At 39.1% G+C, this 15,349-nt stretch overlaps 1 protein-coding gene across 1 annotated transcript in view; it reads right to left on the reverse strand.

Moving 5' to 3' along the window:
• Positions 1–15,349, reverse strand: part of BTAF1 (B-TFIID TATA-box binding protein associated factor 1) — a 102,826-nt gene that overhangs the window by 56,531 nt on the left and 30,946 nt on the right. The window contains 9 exon segments of the mRNA XM_038408773.2: positions 86–228; positions 1,611–1,760; positions 2,012–2,116; positions 2,348–2,468; positions 7,659–7,783; positions 7,961–8,101; positions 8,686–8,862; positions 8,956–9,051; positions 11,500–11,589. Of these exon segments, the coding sequence (XP_038264701.1) occupies positions 86–228; positions 1,611–1,760; positions 2,012–2,116; positions 2,348–2,468; positions 7,659–7,783; positions 7,961–8,101; positions 8,686–8,862; positions 8,956–9,051; positions 11,500–11,589 (1,148 nt within the window).

The following is a 15,349-nucleotide window of genomic DNA, read 5'->3' on the forward strand; positions in this document are numbered from 1 at the left end:
GTCTCCGATAAGTTAGATTTTAGCAAAAATTTTACAAATATAAACTTTAGATTATTTTTGCTTTTCATATTTTCCACAAACTGACTTTGCTGCCATCACCCGGGCTCGCATAACAACATAATCCCTGGTTGCCAGATCTTCTGTAATGCTGTCTGCACCAGCAATATACTCCTGTATCACTTCTTTGTTCTGGGTTTGACCTTGACGCAGCTTGCCACCTGCTTTTTCCTATGGAATACAGAATACAGAAGTAGTAAGAAGTCTTGTCTGTGTTGCTTTCCAAAGTTTTCTGTATTTCAGGCAAAAAAAACCCAAAAAACAAAAAAAACAACCCACAACACCCTATGAATTCACATTTCCATATTAAATTATAATTGTTCTATGCAGTGATGTGGCAAATATCCACACCAGATTTGATTGTACATTAATCCAGGATCTCTGAATAACTGACAGTGACTTTTGAAGGTGCTTAAATCATGGATAGATGACTATGAGCTATTGCTGAGGCTCTGTACTGCTAAATGTGTGGCCTGGTTTGAATATTAACTAACTTATCTAAGCCAGTATGGTGCTAGACCTCCAGTTTGAATCTGAGGCCAGAACAAGTAGAGAAGAAAAACACCATATGACAGTTTCTCATGAGTAAAGTAATTCTGAGAAAGCTGACTCAATTCTGCAAAACAGAAGTTGGTGAAATGATACACATAGGTACCACAGATCAGATATGAAAACATGTTGAAATAAGAAGTATCTAGAACCTTATAAAACAGTAGAGGGTATACAAGGAGCACAGTGCATAGTCTGATCCATCCACAGATAGGCAAGGGTACATTAGAGCAGCACAGGAGCAGACACTTCCTACATTGATGTAAGCAACATCAACTTACAACTCCTGTAACATCAACTCTTTGAGAGGTGGTAGCTAGGTCAAATGAAGACTCCTTCCATCAATCTAACCGAATCTACACCAGGGGTTAGGTTGACCTAACTACAGCACACTGGGAGCAAAATTTTTCACAGCCCCGAGTGACAAGTTTTAGGTATAGACCAGGTCCAAGGAGTATTTATTACATGGAGAATTAGAGTATCTGCCAGACAGTCTCTGAGGCATTTTTGAGTGAACTAATGTGTAAATTAAATTACTTTTAGTTAAACAACTTCTATTAATTGTACAATAGGCTTTATTACATAGATTTGTATTTGGCCTTGACAAAATTATTTATGTAAAGAAGAAGAAAAATTGTGCCACAGCTGTAATATTAGTGTCAAAGCTTACCAAAAGAAACTGTCATTTTAAAGTTCTTATAAATGGCACAACTTGGCCCTGTAGGTACTGGCTTGTGTCAGGGTGATGAAAAAACTGTACTGCTGCAAGTGGAACCCCAGTAGGGACTGTATTTCCTTGAATGGCCACATACACAAGTAGTGGGACTGCTCTGCAGGCTGCTGTGGGAATTCACAATTCCACCTCTATGGTGGTAATGCCCACAGAGTCTTGGGGTCAACAGCACTCTCCTTCCTTTCTACACAGGCCAGTCACAGGTTTTGCTACAGCACCTCAGTAATCACTGGTTTCCTTGATTTCCCACAAAGGTTTTAAAAATCTTTACCTTTGATCTGGCTTTTACTTCTAGCAACATATTTAAATCAATAGGCAAGTGAGAAGGCTGCATCATTAAGCAGAGCCAGGCTCCCATCCATGGACAAGCTGCTGCTACCACATATTGTACTGATGCTTTGTTTAATAGTTCCAGCCACACCTTGAGGGAAGGGGAAAAAAAAAAAAAAAAAAAAAAGAAAAAAAAAGTGCGTACACATTAGAAATACATATCATGGTATATATTCAAACATTTGATCAATATGATGTCCAAGATCTAGGAACAGTTTCACAATGATTGTAGTGAAATCAATGTATAGCAGTATAACACCATGCAATTATGTAGACTGAAGGTCATGCATCTGACAAAGGGTGGTATATAAAAGAGAGCATAGTCATAAGCTAAATAAATACCTTGTGAATAAGATCCAGAATATCTTGGCTGCTTTCTAAAATACAAAACTGAAAAATGTGCCTCAACATATCTTGCAGAATCGGAGTTAGCCAGGCTGAAGAACTCTGAAGACAGGGATATGATGAGTGAGAGAAAATTCCAATATACAATGTAAATTTAAACATATACTATTTTAGGTTCTCGCTATTAAAATGGTACCCACCTCTACCCAGACCAGAAGTAGGCCACAAATGTTTTCCACATAACTTGTAAGAGTTATCAAGTGACTCAAAGACAATGCACAAACCACTTCTGTATTGTAATTGGTAAGTGGTATTATAATTATTAGTTCTTACCTGGTCTTGGGTAGATAACAGTGTAAATAAAGTTTCCAATGCTGCTTTTCGAACAGATGATATAGTATGATGCAAGAATGGCCATACACGTGGGACCAAAATGGTGAGTGATTGCTGGATGCTGGAACATTTTGAGTGGTGTAAGAGAAAGGAAATTTAAAAAAAAAAAAAAAAAAGGTAAGTTCATTCTTTTTAAACCCACTTATAATATTTAGTTAAAAAGGGACTTTTTTGAAGGAAAAATAGAAAAGTAACACTGTATTCCCCAGGACACGTTAAGTGCAGGATCAAGTTATAGCTCAACTACAATGGTGAAAATAAATGGTTTGAGTTGCGTTTTTTCTCCCTCTCTCTCTTTTTTTTTTAAAAAGGTGTTTACTCATGAATGGCAAAATTCAGAAGCTTGTCCGAATTAGTAAGGTCCTACTGTAACTATAGGCTTAATTGCTATGGCTTCTTCCACACTCAAAATAGAGTATGTCCCCCTTCCCCACCTCCACCCCAACAAGCACATACATAGAAATAAGCACATTTCATTTTAAAGGTCAGTCAGAATTTCTTCATCTGTCATGCAGTTAAGCATTAAGGATGAAACTTTTCTTTAGCCAACTCCTTGTGCCTGATAATGAAAATAGTTATTACACATCAACTCATCGGAGATACCATGTTCCATGCAATGGAGTGAATTCAAAGTTTCTGCCTTAACTCTGATTTTTCCTGCTTGAGATTTTAATATTGGCACAAACATTGTGAGAATATACTGAAAATGTTGCGATTATAATATTTGAGACGAGAGGTAAGGATGGAAAGCTCTGTAAGGTGGCTCTCTCAAAACAGAGATCGTTTTCATAATTTAATATGAGAACCTTCAACCAAGGCATCTCATTGATGATTCCTGAAAGATTTTATTGTCTTCACCAAAGCTCCAAGGTGAAATATTTCTTCACTTTATTGCTGTGGAGAAGTTAACTGCTGTAGTCCTAGCTATTGGATAAGCATAACTAAACTTTTAAAAGGAAACAAAATCAGTTACTGCAATAAATCTAAATGAACCAAAAGCCTGTACACTCAAAACAAAGAGGCAAATATTTATAAATAAAACCACTGATTAATCCAAACAAATGTTTTACCAATGCTTTGTCTTTAAAAGGCAGTGATTTACAGCTATTAAAGGGTTATTATTGTCCTGCGAATAAACAGCACGTACACATGATTGTGAGATAGTAAGAGACAGAAGCAGAAGACAATGGAGGAATTGGGAGGAAAAAGTTATAAGGAAGGGAAAACAAAAACAGGTGGAGGAAGATTAGAGATGTAAAAGGGGATTTTATTTTTAGATATTCAATTTACCTCCTAAGATTAAGGATATAGAGTTGGACACTCCCATAGGCAAATCTTTTTTCCCCACAGAAAAGCTTCATTCAAAAACGGAGATGCACAATGAGTCTGCATCCTTTGTCAATGTAAAAGCCCCCATTGACTTTTAGTGGTGTGGGGCCACCACTAAATTGCAATATGCACACTATGCTACAGTGAATTAAAACACCTTGATTGACGCCGTTTGTTAGATTTTACAATACTAACTCCCAGAGATCATCATATGGGTCTTCCCCAAAAATTCCACTGAGTTACTGCATATCATGAAAAGCAGATTATATACACCCAAGAAGTGGTACAAAGTACATAATTTCCAGATTCACACCCTGGTATAGTCAAGCTCCTACTAAAAAGCTATCAAAAGGATAGATGTGTCTCCACTTCTAATTCTGGCATTAATGAACTCGCTGTTTAAATAAGTGAGGGTAAGAGGTTGAGTGAAAATATTAGTTTTCTAGGTCTTGATTCACACTTTTTTGAGCAAAAAAACATGGCCCTCTACTAATGTTGCCTTCCACACATCAGCACGTAAAAGGGGAAATCAGCAGCAGCATAAGCTACTTGAAAACAGAAGACTGAGAATGCCACTTAGTTTCATCTTTAGAACATTCTCAAAAAAGTCTCTTTATGAAGTTATGTAAACTAGATTATACCTATAGTCACATATCAATACATACAAAAATAGAGAATTAGGTGAACCCAAACCAAACACAGAAATGTCATAATACATGACTGTAGAGTCACGTCATGCATTAAATTGTTAATAGTTAAAATTTTACTTGTACAATTAACTGGTTTATTGTGGCTTTTAAAATATCAAAACTACATTTTTTACCCTTCACGCCCCACCCCAGCCCCCAAAATAGCTAAAACGATTTACTCTTCTAATGGTAATTCAAGTTTCTACATCACAGTGAAATTTCAAAATGTACAGTCGCTGGAAAGAAAGGAGTTGCAGAATAGCTTGGAAGCATTAAGGGGAAGATGGATTTTTATTTAATTGTTTTAAAGGGCAGGGGGTGAGGGAAGAGACAAGGACAAGAGCCATATAATACACAACAAAAAAAATGAACTCAGACCATCAGCTGGAAAGAAGGGAAAAATCCCAAAGGCTTAGTATTACTTTAAAAAGTCGTTATGATGCAACTTGAACCCTTGGATTTAATTCACAGTAGCTTCTCATAGAATCTCTCTACTTTGATTTCCTAAAGAACTTAATTATTTATTTGTTTCTACACTGCAAATAATTAATAAACTATAGGCCTCAATGTGAGACTACTGTAAGTAAAAGCAGCAGTGGTCAGAGCACATCAGCTGTCTAGCCCTTATCAAGTGTTCTGTAGCTATCATAACAAAGGAAAATTAAGGAGAGAGAGATGAACAAGGATACTAAATTGTTACAGGAAACTCCTTTATGCCTAAAGGATGGCATGGAAGAACACATGAAGGTGCTTATGAGAAAAATCTGAACAGGAAAAGAAGACTGGCATTTTTGGTGAAAGAAGTGGGCCTCAATAGTGCATAAATAGCGATAGCTAGGGCAGGACTAGACCAAAAAGGAAAATAAAGGTGAACCTGAGTAGTGTATTTGATGCAATAAAAATGGGCAAGCTAGGAGAGGGGTGCCAAGGGTGGATGGTGACATGGCCAGAGCTACAAGTCAAGATAAATGCATTCAAAACACTGCTGCGAAGATTAAAAGGGTGGAAGATAACATTTGGGAAGAACAGAGAGGCAGTGACAAGCTGCAATGTAGTGTATGCCCCACACTGGCACATAAGGGGTTAACAGAGCCATAGGGGGGCTGCACAGAAGGGCCGCCAATCACAGAAGGGCTTATAGGAGCAGCCAATCAGGCCCATATGAGAAGAGCTGCAGTACCCAGCAGCTTTAGTCATTCCCTGGAGCTTGAAGAGGGAGAAGGACTGGCTGCCCTGCAGGCGGAGGGCAGCACGCACCCTGGACATAGTAGTGCTGCAGGCAGAGACTCAGGGAGCTAAAGGCAGCTCCTGGCAGGCTGCAGGGATTTGCAGGCTAAGGCCCTGAGGCAAAGGCAAACAGGGTGCTGGGGCCATGGGGAAGTGGCCCAAGGAGCTCCACAGAGGAGTTGGAGGAGATGCAGCAAGTGGTGGCCACCCACATGGTCCCTGGGCTGGGACCCGGAGTAGTGGGCAGGCCCGGGTCCCCCTAGTCCCCACTTGCCACTAAGAAAGTGGCTGGACTGAGGAACTGTGATACTGTCCCCCAGAAGGGGAAAACACCAAGTGTGGCACAGCCAGAGGGCTGCGTCATGAAGAGGACGCCACAGTCCTGGGAGTGATGCGAGTCCCTGGGAGCAGAAGTGACAGTGGCGAATCACCACCAGAAGAGAGCGCACTGGTGTACAGCACTAGTCCTCAGGACAGCCAGCAGGAGGTGCCGCAGCGATGGACCAAACCCCATCACACAAGCCCAGACACTAGATGAGAGTCACATTGTGTGTGAATGGACCATAAAGGCTGGCTCTGAAAGCCTTGTCTACATGAAAGACATCAATCAGCATAGCTGTTCCAGAATAACTTTGATGTTATCCTGGAATAATGTCACTTATTTCAGACTAGTGTCCAGAGAGCAACTCCAAAAATAACTAAATTATACCTGAAGAACTCCTGCAGAATGGCTATTCTGGAATAGCCATGCTACTCAATTCCCCACTGTAGATAAACCCTTAAGGACTTAGGGCAGGAAGAAGCAATATTTAGACACGGTCTGAATGCAGCAGTCTAGAAAAGGCCCAGTCAAAGACAACACCCAGATTGAGTGACAGGGAGAATGGTGGTGTTGTTCACAGTGACCAAGAAAGCAATGAGAGGGAAGGTTTTGGGAACAAAAACTAAGAGCCTGATATCCCTTTCAATTTCATCTTTTTTTTTTTTTTTCAGCTAACAGCATTTTAAAGAAGTATTTTTTTTTTCCCTCTTCCCCCTGCCCATACCCCCCTGGCTGTTAAAAAAGGCTATGACAGTATAACTAAGTAAGTTTAAGGTAGTTGGTTTTTTTGGTCTCCACTATTAAATAATGGACTAGAGTTTTAAAAAAAATGAATGTCCCCGATAGACGAGTAGGGATGACAAAAATATAGTGAGATGGTCTCATCCTTTACAGGAGATACATTGGTAACATTTAATCAGGTAGACAAGACAATTAGAGGAGACAGATAAAAGAAAAAATAAATAAATGGAGAAAAGAGGACAAGGGTAAATTTACTAAATGTCTGCCTAAGTTTTAAGTGCAAGTTTCAGTATACACAGTCAGTTTTTGGGCGGGGGAAAAAAAAATTCTGTTTACTGAGCAGAAGCCAACATGGATTTGTTCAGTTTCTTCTATTTACTTGCTTCCTTGCATCAGTGATGCAGCCAGTGGTTCTGTGAATAAAATGGGTTTATTCCTTTGCATTTTGCTAGGGGTCTGACCCTGAAGCCCTTGGGTATGTGTTGCATAAGTGTAACTCTCCTATTATAGTCAACAGGGTTTGTATATATGAAGTCTGCAGGATGGGGTAGTTTAGTGCAGGATAACAGCTCCCACTTAGCACAACAGAAATAATTAAGGGTCATGCATAAGTAGCGGCTATTGCTTTTTAACCTTTAACTTCTTAACGAAGACTGGTGCTAAATCTATTGACAAAGTGTGTTAAAATTTTGGTTCTAGATTACTAGTGTGTCTTAAAACAGGAAGGGCACTGCCCTTTAACAGCCTTCGACCAATTTACAAAATGTGTCCTCAAATTTATACCAGCATCCATTTACTGCAGAAAGATACCTTCTCAATATTATGATGCATTATCTCCTCCATATACAGTGTAATTTGCTACAAATTTAGATTATTCCAATATGAACTGCTTCAGTAATAAATACTTAGATCTGTCTCCTAAGTAGTAGCTGGAAAGAAGTACCTGCATTTTTGGACCTGAGGATAAGTTAGAAGGGAAGAAAGAAGGATCATGATGCTGTTTGTAGAAGCTGTCAGATCATCCAATTCCAGAAGAGCGTCCCACAGTGTATTAAGAATAAAGGGTACCTAGAGCAATAAGCACAAGGGGAGAAGTTATCGTACAAAGAGAGAGAAAAGCAAGTCAGTCTTCTATATAACAAAATGAGGAATTAAAAATTTGTGTACCGCACTATAAACATTGCTTTCTTGTTCAGATCCAATATGAACTTTTCAAAGTCAAAATGTAGAAAATAAGCCATTCACCTTCTGTGACTGAAGATGAACAAGGCTTTCCACTACTGGTACTAAAGATGCTGCAGCAACAGCTCTGACATCGTCATCCAGATCTTGGAGACCTTCAATTATTGCAGGCAAGACTTTAGGCAATAAAGTATTAATCGTATCCTAAAAAACAAGTTTAATTCATAAATTGAATAAGGAAGCATTTGTTAAACTGAATATCTTTTCCACAATCTCAGAGTCCTCTTCTTTCTCTTTTAAAAAACAAACAAGCAAAAAAACCCCACCACCTCCCTCCCCCCTGCAGTTTGCTCAGATAAACAGAAATAGCAACCATTCTGAATAGTTAAAAAAAAAAAAAGTTACCATTCATGAAGGAAAGCTAATCTATTTTATAAATTGACTGAATTTATCCTACAAATATGCTTCGGCCAGAACCTTCAATAGACTTTTGTTATTCCACTATTAGAACCTCTAAATGGCAGTCTTCAGTTGTACCAAGCCATAGTGTTTTACCACTGGGGGGGGAGGGGGAGGAGAAGAAGTCACTACTGGATATGGTTTCATTTCATATGCCATATATCTTAAACATATGTTTCTTGAAAACAAATGACAGCATCAAATTCATATACCACCTTCTAGTCTCTTCACTCCTGTTTCTGGAGTTTTACAATAAGTTTCTGTGAAACGAAAATTTTTGTAGTGTTAGCGACTTCAAATAGGAAAAAAACAAACAAACAGATGATTACCTGACGAATTGCCAAAGCATACTTTATTCCTAGCAGACCGCCATGTCTCACTTCCCATTGATCTTGTGCGAGCAACTTCAGGAGAATATCCACAGTTTTATGAACTCCAGTCTCATTCATATGTTTCAATACTACTCCCAAAGTTTGAGCACAAGTCTCACGTACTGGTGCTACAACCTAGGACACAGTGAATGATGGACATAAATCAAAGCATTTCTACATGAAGTCTGATATGGAAATAGATTAGCAAGGCTAAGAGTTGACACTTACTTCATCTGAAACAAAGTCTCCAAATCTGTCTAATGCAAACACACAAAGGAGTCTAATAACTAAGTCTTCCAGCCATTCCTGATGCTGCTGAGCCATCTGTTAAAGGAAATTAAATACCATTTGCTAAATTAGTTCATAGAAAGATTCTCAAGATTCCTTTTCTTCACCATACTGAGAAGATTGTATCACAGTAGTTAAACTTGTGACTGTGTATCTGCATTACAAGCAGATCCCCCCCATCACCTAATTCTCCAGTAGTGAAATTAATCCACTGCATGGAGAGGCAGCACAAGGTCACAAGCACCACTTAAGCATTGCACAACTTCTGTGCAGTGGAACTACAAGTGGAGCCACTGTGCAAGGGTGCATGTGCACCACTCTGTGCTGAGGAAAGGGTCTCCACATGGACCCCAAATGTGTCACAAAGGCCTGCCACAGGATACATGATGAATCACTATGGTTCCAATATCTACAACTGGGCATAGGGCACAGTCTTGGACTCTAGACCTGGGTTTGGAAAGAGGTTGGCTTCACTTCATCAGTACCTCTGTGCTCTACTCACATGACACTTGAACACCCAGGCTTTTATGGGACTGAACCATATATGAAAAGTTAAGTGGTCACATTAAAAATTACTTTTTGGGGGTGGAAGAAGAGCCAAAACAGAATTAGGAACTTTTCCCTTATCCAAATAAGAGGTGAATTACTTGGAAATTTCTGCCTCACTTTTAGAGCAACTGGAAACATCAGCCAAGATGCATTGATTTTAAACTGAACAAATACTACTTGGCAATACAAGCACACTGCAGATATTAAACAATCTTCTCCTTCTCTGCATTGGTCAAGGTGGGCAAATTGTGACACTATGCAGATGTTAAAAAAGAAAAGCTGCAACAGGCAATATTTTATGCACTCATTTAGTTATTGGGTCCAGTTTTGTTACTATATATACCCATCTCTAATGTGTATTAATACTTCTAAATATTATTAAATTTTAGAAAATCTTAAGACTTGCAAACACTAAATAATGCCCATTCCCTACTATACAAGTCAGTTACTGAACCCTGTAATAGTTGTTTGAACACATTTACAAAATAGAAGTCTAAAATAAACCAAGTATTGTTTTATTCTAGGAAAAGAGATGGACTGAAAGCAACCAATTTCTGCTAAGCCCTGCTCTAGTTAAGGTATCCTCCATCTCTATTTAGACTAAGCAGTAAGTTAAGTTCACTAGTGATCCTAGTTCACTAGGATCTAGAGACTGAACACTATACAAATGCTAAAACATGACCAAAACCACCTTCACCCCAAAAGCCCCCTTGAATTATTAGCTCTCCACCACTCCCCCCAAAAGTTATTTTAATATTCATGAAATTTATGTAGTTTTATTTCTATACTTGTTATTTACTTTGTTCCCAGTTCTGCCAATGAATTGCCATCTCCATAGGACAAGTGTATTTTCAAACAAGAAAAAAAACTAAAGGCTATACAATTTAAAATACCTTCAATGGCTAAATATTTAGGTTCATGTTCTCCCATCGTTATTCACAGAGTATTCTGCAAAAAAGTTCCAATGGGGCAAATACATCCTTGCATGGATGCAAAAAAGGAGAGATGGCAGCTTATACCTCTCTACCCACCTTACTCCTTCCTCCCTGGGTAATGGGGCTCCCAGTCCTGGGGAGGGCAGCCCAACTTCCATATCTATAGCAATGGCCTCTCTGGGCCACTACAAAGGTGCAGAATTGCTGGGCTGTAAAAGTATGTCTGTCTCTCACATGCGCCCTCACCCCAAGGGGAAAAAAAAACAAAAACAAAAAAAACCCTGAACATCCTCTATACCACAGGCTCTTACAGACCTGACTACTTTCCACTTGCTCTGCAATTGGGGCGAGGCATTTATGCCTTCCTTACAGTCCCTTTGGCAACAGCCAGCTCAAGAGGATTGTACAACAACTATGTGAAGAAGGGTGGCAGAAGTTAGTAAGTTTTTAGAAATACCTGCTATGGGCTACTATATCAATAGCACACAAGTGCTTTTTTTAAATAAATGGGGACTGCCTTCTAAATAAGTCTTCCTGGTATAGTAATCCAAAGCAAGCCAATAGAATCAGCTTTCCTATTAAAAAGGATTATACAACTTGCTTTATAATCTAAAAGCCATTTTAGCTAAATTAGGTTTATTAAATTAGTCAAACTATTTTAAACTGCAGAATTTGCTTTGTCATAACTTTAGAAAGTATTGGAATCAATATGTTCCAATGACAAAAGCTGATTCTTGAAATCCAAGTTTGCACTCAATTGTCAATGCAGAGGCTCTTTGTTCAAGTTTTTTTTATAAAGGTGATTTACATTGTCATTAGATTACACCTTTTACAGCCACTCCCACACTCCTAAATTGCCTCCATCATCTGTATATCCCAATTTTAGTATTTGCAGAGAAAAGTTCTACAGGTTGCAAAAGAAGCCACACTTAAATATTGCTTGGTCTCTATTTCAATAAGCCGGTTATCATCAATCATCATCAACGACTTCTAATTTTACCTCTTCTAGAGTACTGTCTCCCATTTTGCCACCACTTTTCCCATGTGCTTTAAGTATTTCCCTCAGTGCAGTGCCTGCACCATGCCGAACCTAAAACGTGCAAGAGGGTGGAATAAAAACAGACCAATTATTATTATTATTATTATTTTTTTTAATATCTACAAATGCTCAGTATCAATTGAAGAAGTTGGAAAATGTTCTAACAATATAAACTGCTTTTCCTTCCAGTAACAAGTTCTGAATGCTTCAGATCTGGTGACATATTATAACATTTACACATACATAGGAAGTTTCTGGGCAAAGGTGATGGAAATCAGTAAAGAAGTCTTCAGCGTGTCTCTAAAGTCTGATTATGGAGAAGGATGTCATTTTTATTTTTCTGTGTTATGAGTGCCAGATAATTCTCAGATGAGGTTCATTCAGAGACATGCAGAGTTATTATACCAAAACTCCTTTACTGATTCATAGATAGTAAGGTCAGAAGGGACCATTCTGATCATCTAGTCCGACCTCCTGCACAACGCAGGCCATGGAATCTCACCCACCCACTCCTACGAAAAACCTCACCTATGTCTGAGCTATTGAAGTCCTCAAATGGTGGTTTAAAGACTTCCAGGAGCAGAGAATCCTCCCTCAAGTGACCCGTGCCCCATGCTACAGAGAAAGCTGAAAAGCCTCCTGGGCCTCTTCCAATCTGCCCCGAAGTAAAATTCCTTCCCGACCCCAAATATGGCGAGCAGCTAAACCCTGAGCATATGGGTAAGATTCACCAGCCAGATACCCAGGAAAGAAATTTCTGTAGTAACTCAGATCCCATCCTAATATCCCATCTCAGGGGATTAGGCCTATTTACTCTGAATATTTAAAGATCAATTAATTACCAAAAAATCACATTATCCCATCACACCATCTCCTACATAAACTTATCGAGTAGAATCTTAAAGCCAGATAGATCTTTTGCCCCCACTGCTTCCCTTGGAAGGCTATTCCAGAACTTCCCTCCTCTGATGGTTAGAAACCTTCGTCTAATTTCAAGTCTAAACTTCCTCGTGCCAGTTTATACCCATTTGTTCTTGTGTCCACATTGGTGCTGAGCTTAAATAATTCCTCTCCCTCTCCTGTATTTATCCCTCTGATATATTTATAGAGAGCAATCATATCTCCCCTCAACCTTCTTTTAGTTAGGCTAAACAAGCCAAGCTCCTTAAGTCTTTCATAAGACAAGTTTTCCATTCCTCGGATCATCCTAGTAGCCCTTCTCTGTACCTGCTCCAGTTTGAATTCATCCTTTTTAAACATGGGAGACCAGAACTGCATACAGTATTCCAGGTGAGGTCTCACCAGTGTCTTGTATAATGGTACTAAAACCTCCTTATCCCTATTGGAAATGACTCTCCTGACGCATCCCAAAACCGTATTAGCTTTTTTCACAGCCATATCACATTGGCAGCTCATAGTCATCCTATGATCAACCAATGCTCCAAGGTCCTTCTTCTCTTCCGTTACTTCTAATTGATGCATCCCCAGCTTATAACTAAAATTCTTGTTATTAATCCCTAAATGCATAACCTTACACTTCTCACTATTAAATTTCATCCTATTACTATTACTCCAGTTTACAAGGTCATCCAGATCCTCCTGTATAATATCCCGATCCTTCTCTGAATTGACAATACCTCCCAGCTTTGTATCATCTGCAAGCTTTATTAGCACACTCCCACTCTTTGTGCCGAGGTCAGCAATAAAAAGATTGGTCCCAAAACTGATCCCTGAGGAACTCCACTGGTAACCTCCCTCCAGCCTGACAGTTCGCCTTCCAGTAGGACCCGTTGCAGTCTCCCCTTTAACCAATTCCTTATCCACCTTTTGATGTTCATATTGATCCCCATCTTTTCCAATTTAACTAATAATTCCCCATGTGGCACGGTATCAAACGCCTTACTGAAATCTAAGTAAATTAGATCCACTGCGTTTCCTTTATCTAAAAAATCTGTTACCTTCTCAAAGAAGGAGATCAGGTTGGTTTGGCACGATCTACCTTTTGTAAAACCAAGTTGTATTTTGTCCCATTTACCATTGACTTCAATGTCCTTAACTAATTTCTCCTTCAAAATTTTTTCCAGGACCTTGCATACTACAGATGTCAAACTAACTGGCCTGTAGTTACCCGGATCACTTTTTTTCCTTTCTTAAAAATAGGAACTACATTAGCAATTCTCCAATCATTCGGTACAACTCCTGAGTTTACAGATTCATTAAAAATTCTTGCTAATGGGCTTGCAATTTCAGGTGCCAATTCCTTTAATATTCTTGGATGAAGATTATCTGGGCCCCCAGATTTAGTCCCATTAAGCTGTTCGAGTTTTGCTTCTACCTCAGATATGGTAATATCTACCTCCATATCCTCATTCCCATTTGTCATGCTACCATTATCCCTAAGATCCTCTTTCGACTTATTAAAGACTGAGGCAAAGTATTTGTTTAGATATTGGGCCATGCCTACATTATCTTTAACCTCCATTCCATCGTCAGTGCTTAGTGGCCCCACTTCTTCTTTCTTTGTTTTCTTCTTATTTATATGGCTATAGAACCTTTTACTATTGGTTTTAAGTTTCCTTAGCAAGGTCCAACTCTACTCGACTTTTAGCCTGTCTCACTTTATCCCTACATGTTCTGACCTCAATAAGGTAGCTTTCCTTGCTGATTCCTCCCATCTTCCACTCCCTGTATGATTTCTGCTTCTTCTTAATCTCCTCTCTAAGATGCTTGCTCATCCAGCTTGGTCTACAACTCCTGCCTATGAATTTTTTCCCCTTTCTTGGGATACAGGCTTCTGATAGCTTCTGCAGCTTTGATTTAAAGTAATCCCAGGCCTCCTCTGCCTTTAGAGCCATAAATTCTTCAGTCCAATCCACTTCCCTAACTAATTTCCTTAATTTTTGAGAGTCAGCCCTTTTGAAATCAAAAACCCTAGTTGCAGATTTATTTTTTGTTAATCCTTCTGTTCAGTTTGAACTGAATTAGCTCATGATCACTTGAGCCAAGATTATCCCCTACAACCTTTCTTCTATGAGGTCCTCGCTACTCACCAAAATTAAATCTAAAATGGCATCCCCTCTAGTTGGTTCAGCAACTACTTGATGAAGGAATCCATCAGCTATCGCATCTAGGAAAATCTGAGCCCTATTATTATTATTACTAGCACTGGTCCTCCAGTCTATATCTGGGAAGTTAAAGTCTCCCATGATCATGCAGTTTCCATTAGTATTTACTTTATTAAAAACATTAAAAAGGGCTCTATCCATATCCAAATTAGATCCCAGAGGTCTATAGCACACCCCAAGCACTGTCGTAGGAGAGACTCTACTAGTTATCTTCCCCGATGTAATTTTTGCCCAGACGGACTCCGTCTTATCCATTGCATCGCTTCTTATTTCTTTACATTCTACCTCATCATTGATATACAATGCTACTCCACTACCTTTACCTTTGTTTCTGTCTTTCCTAAACAGCACATACCCTTCAAGACCTGTAGTCCAGTCATGACTACTATTCCACCATGTTTCTGTTATCCCTACAATATCTGGTTTCACTTCCTGCACCAGTAGCTCTAGTTCCTCCATTTTGTTACCTAGGCTCCTCGCATTGGTGTACAAACATCTTAATTTTTGCTGTTTGGCCTCGCTCATGTTTTGTACCTTATTAGGCACAGTCATTCTACAGGCAGTATAACCTATTAGACTGGTATCCACACTGCCCTCGCTCCTTATATACATTCTCCTACCCACGGCTGTATCCTTTCTTACCTCATCTTCTTCCCTCTCAATGCTAGAATCTGGCGTGGAGATTA

The sequence above is a fragment of the Dermochelys coriacea genome, chromosome 7 (genome assembly GCF_009764565.3).
Source record: "Dermochelys coriacea isolate rDerCor1 chromosome 7, rDerCor1.pri.v4, whole genome shotgun sequence".
NCBI lineage: Eukaryota > Metazoa > Chordata > Testudines > Dermochelyidae > Dermochelys > Dermochelys coriacea.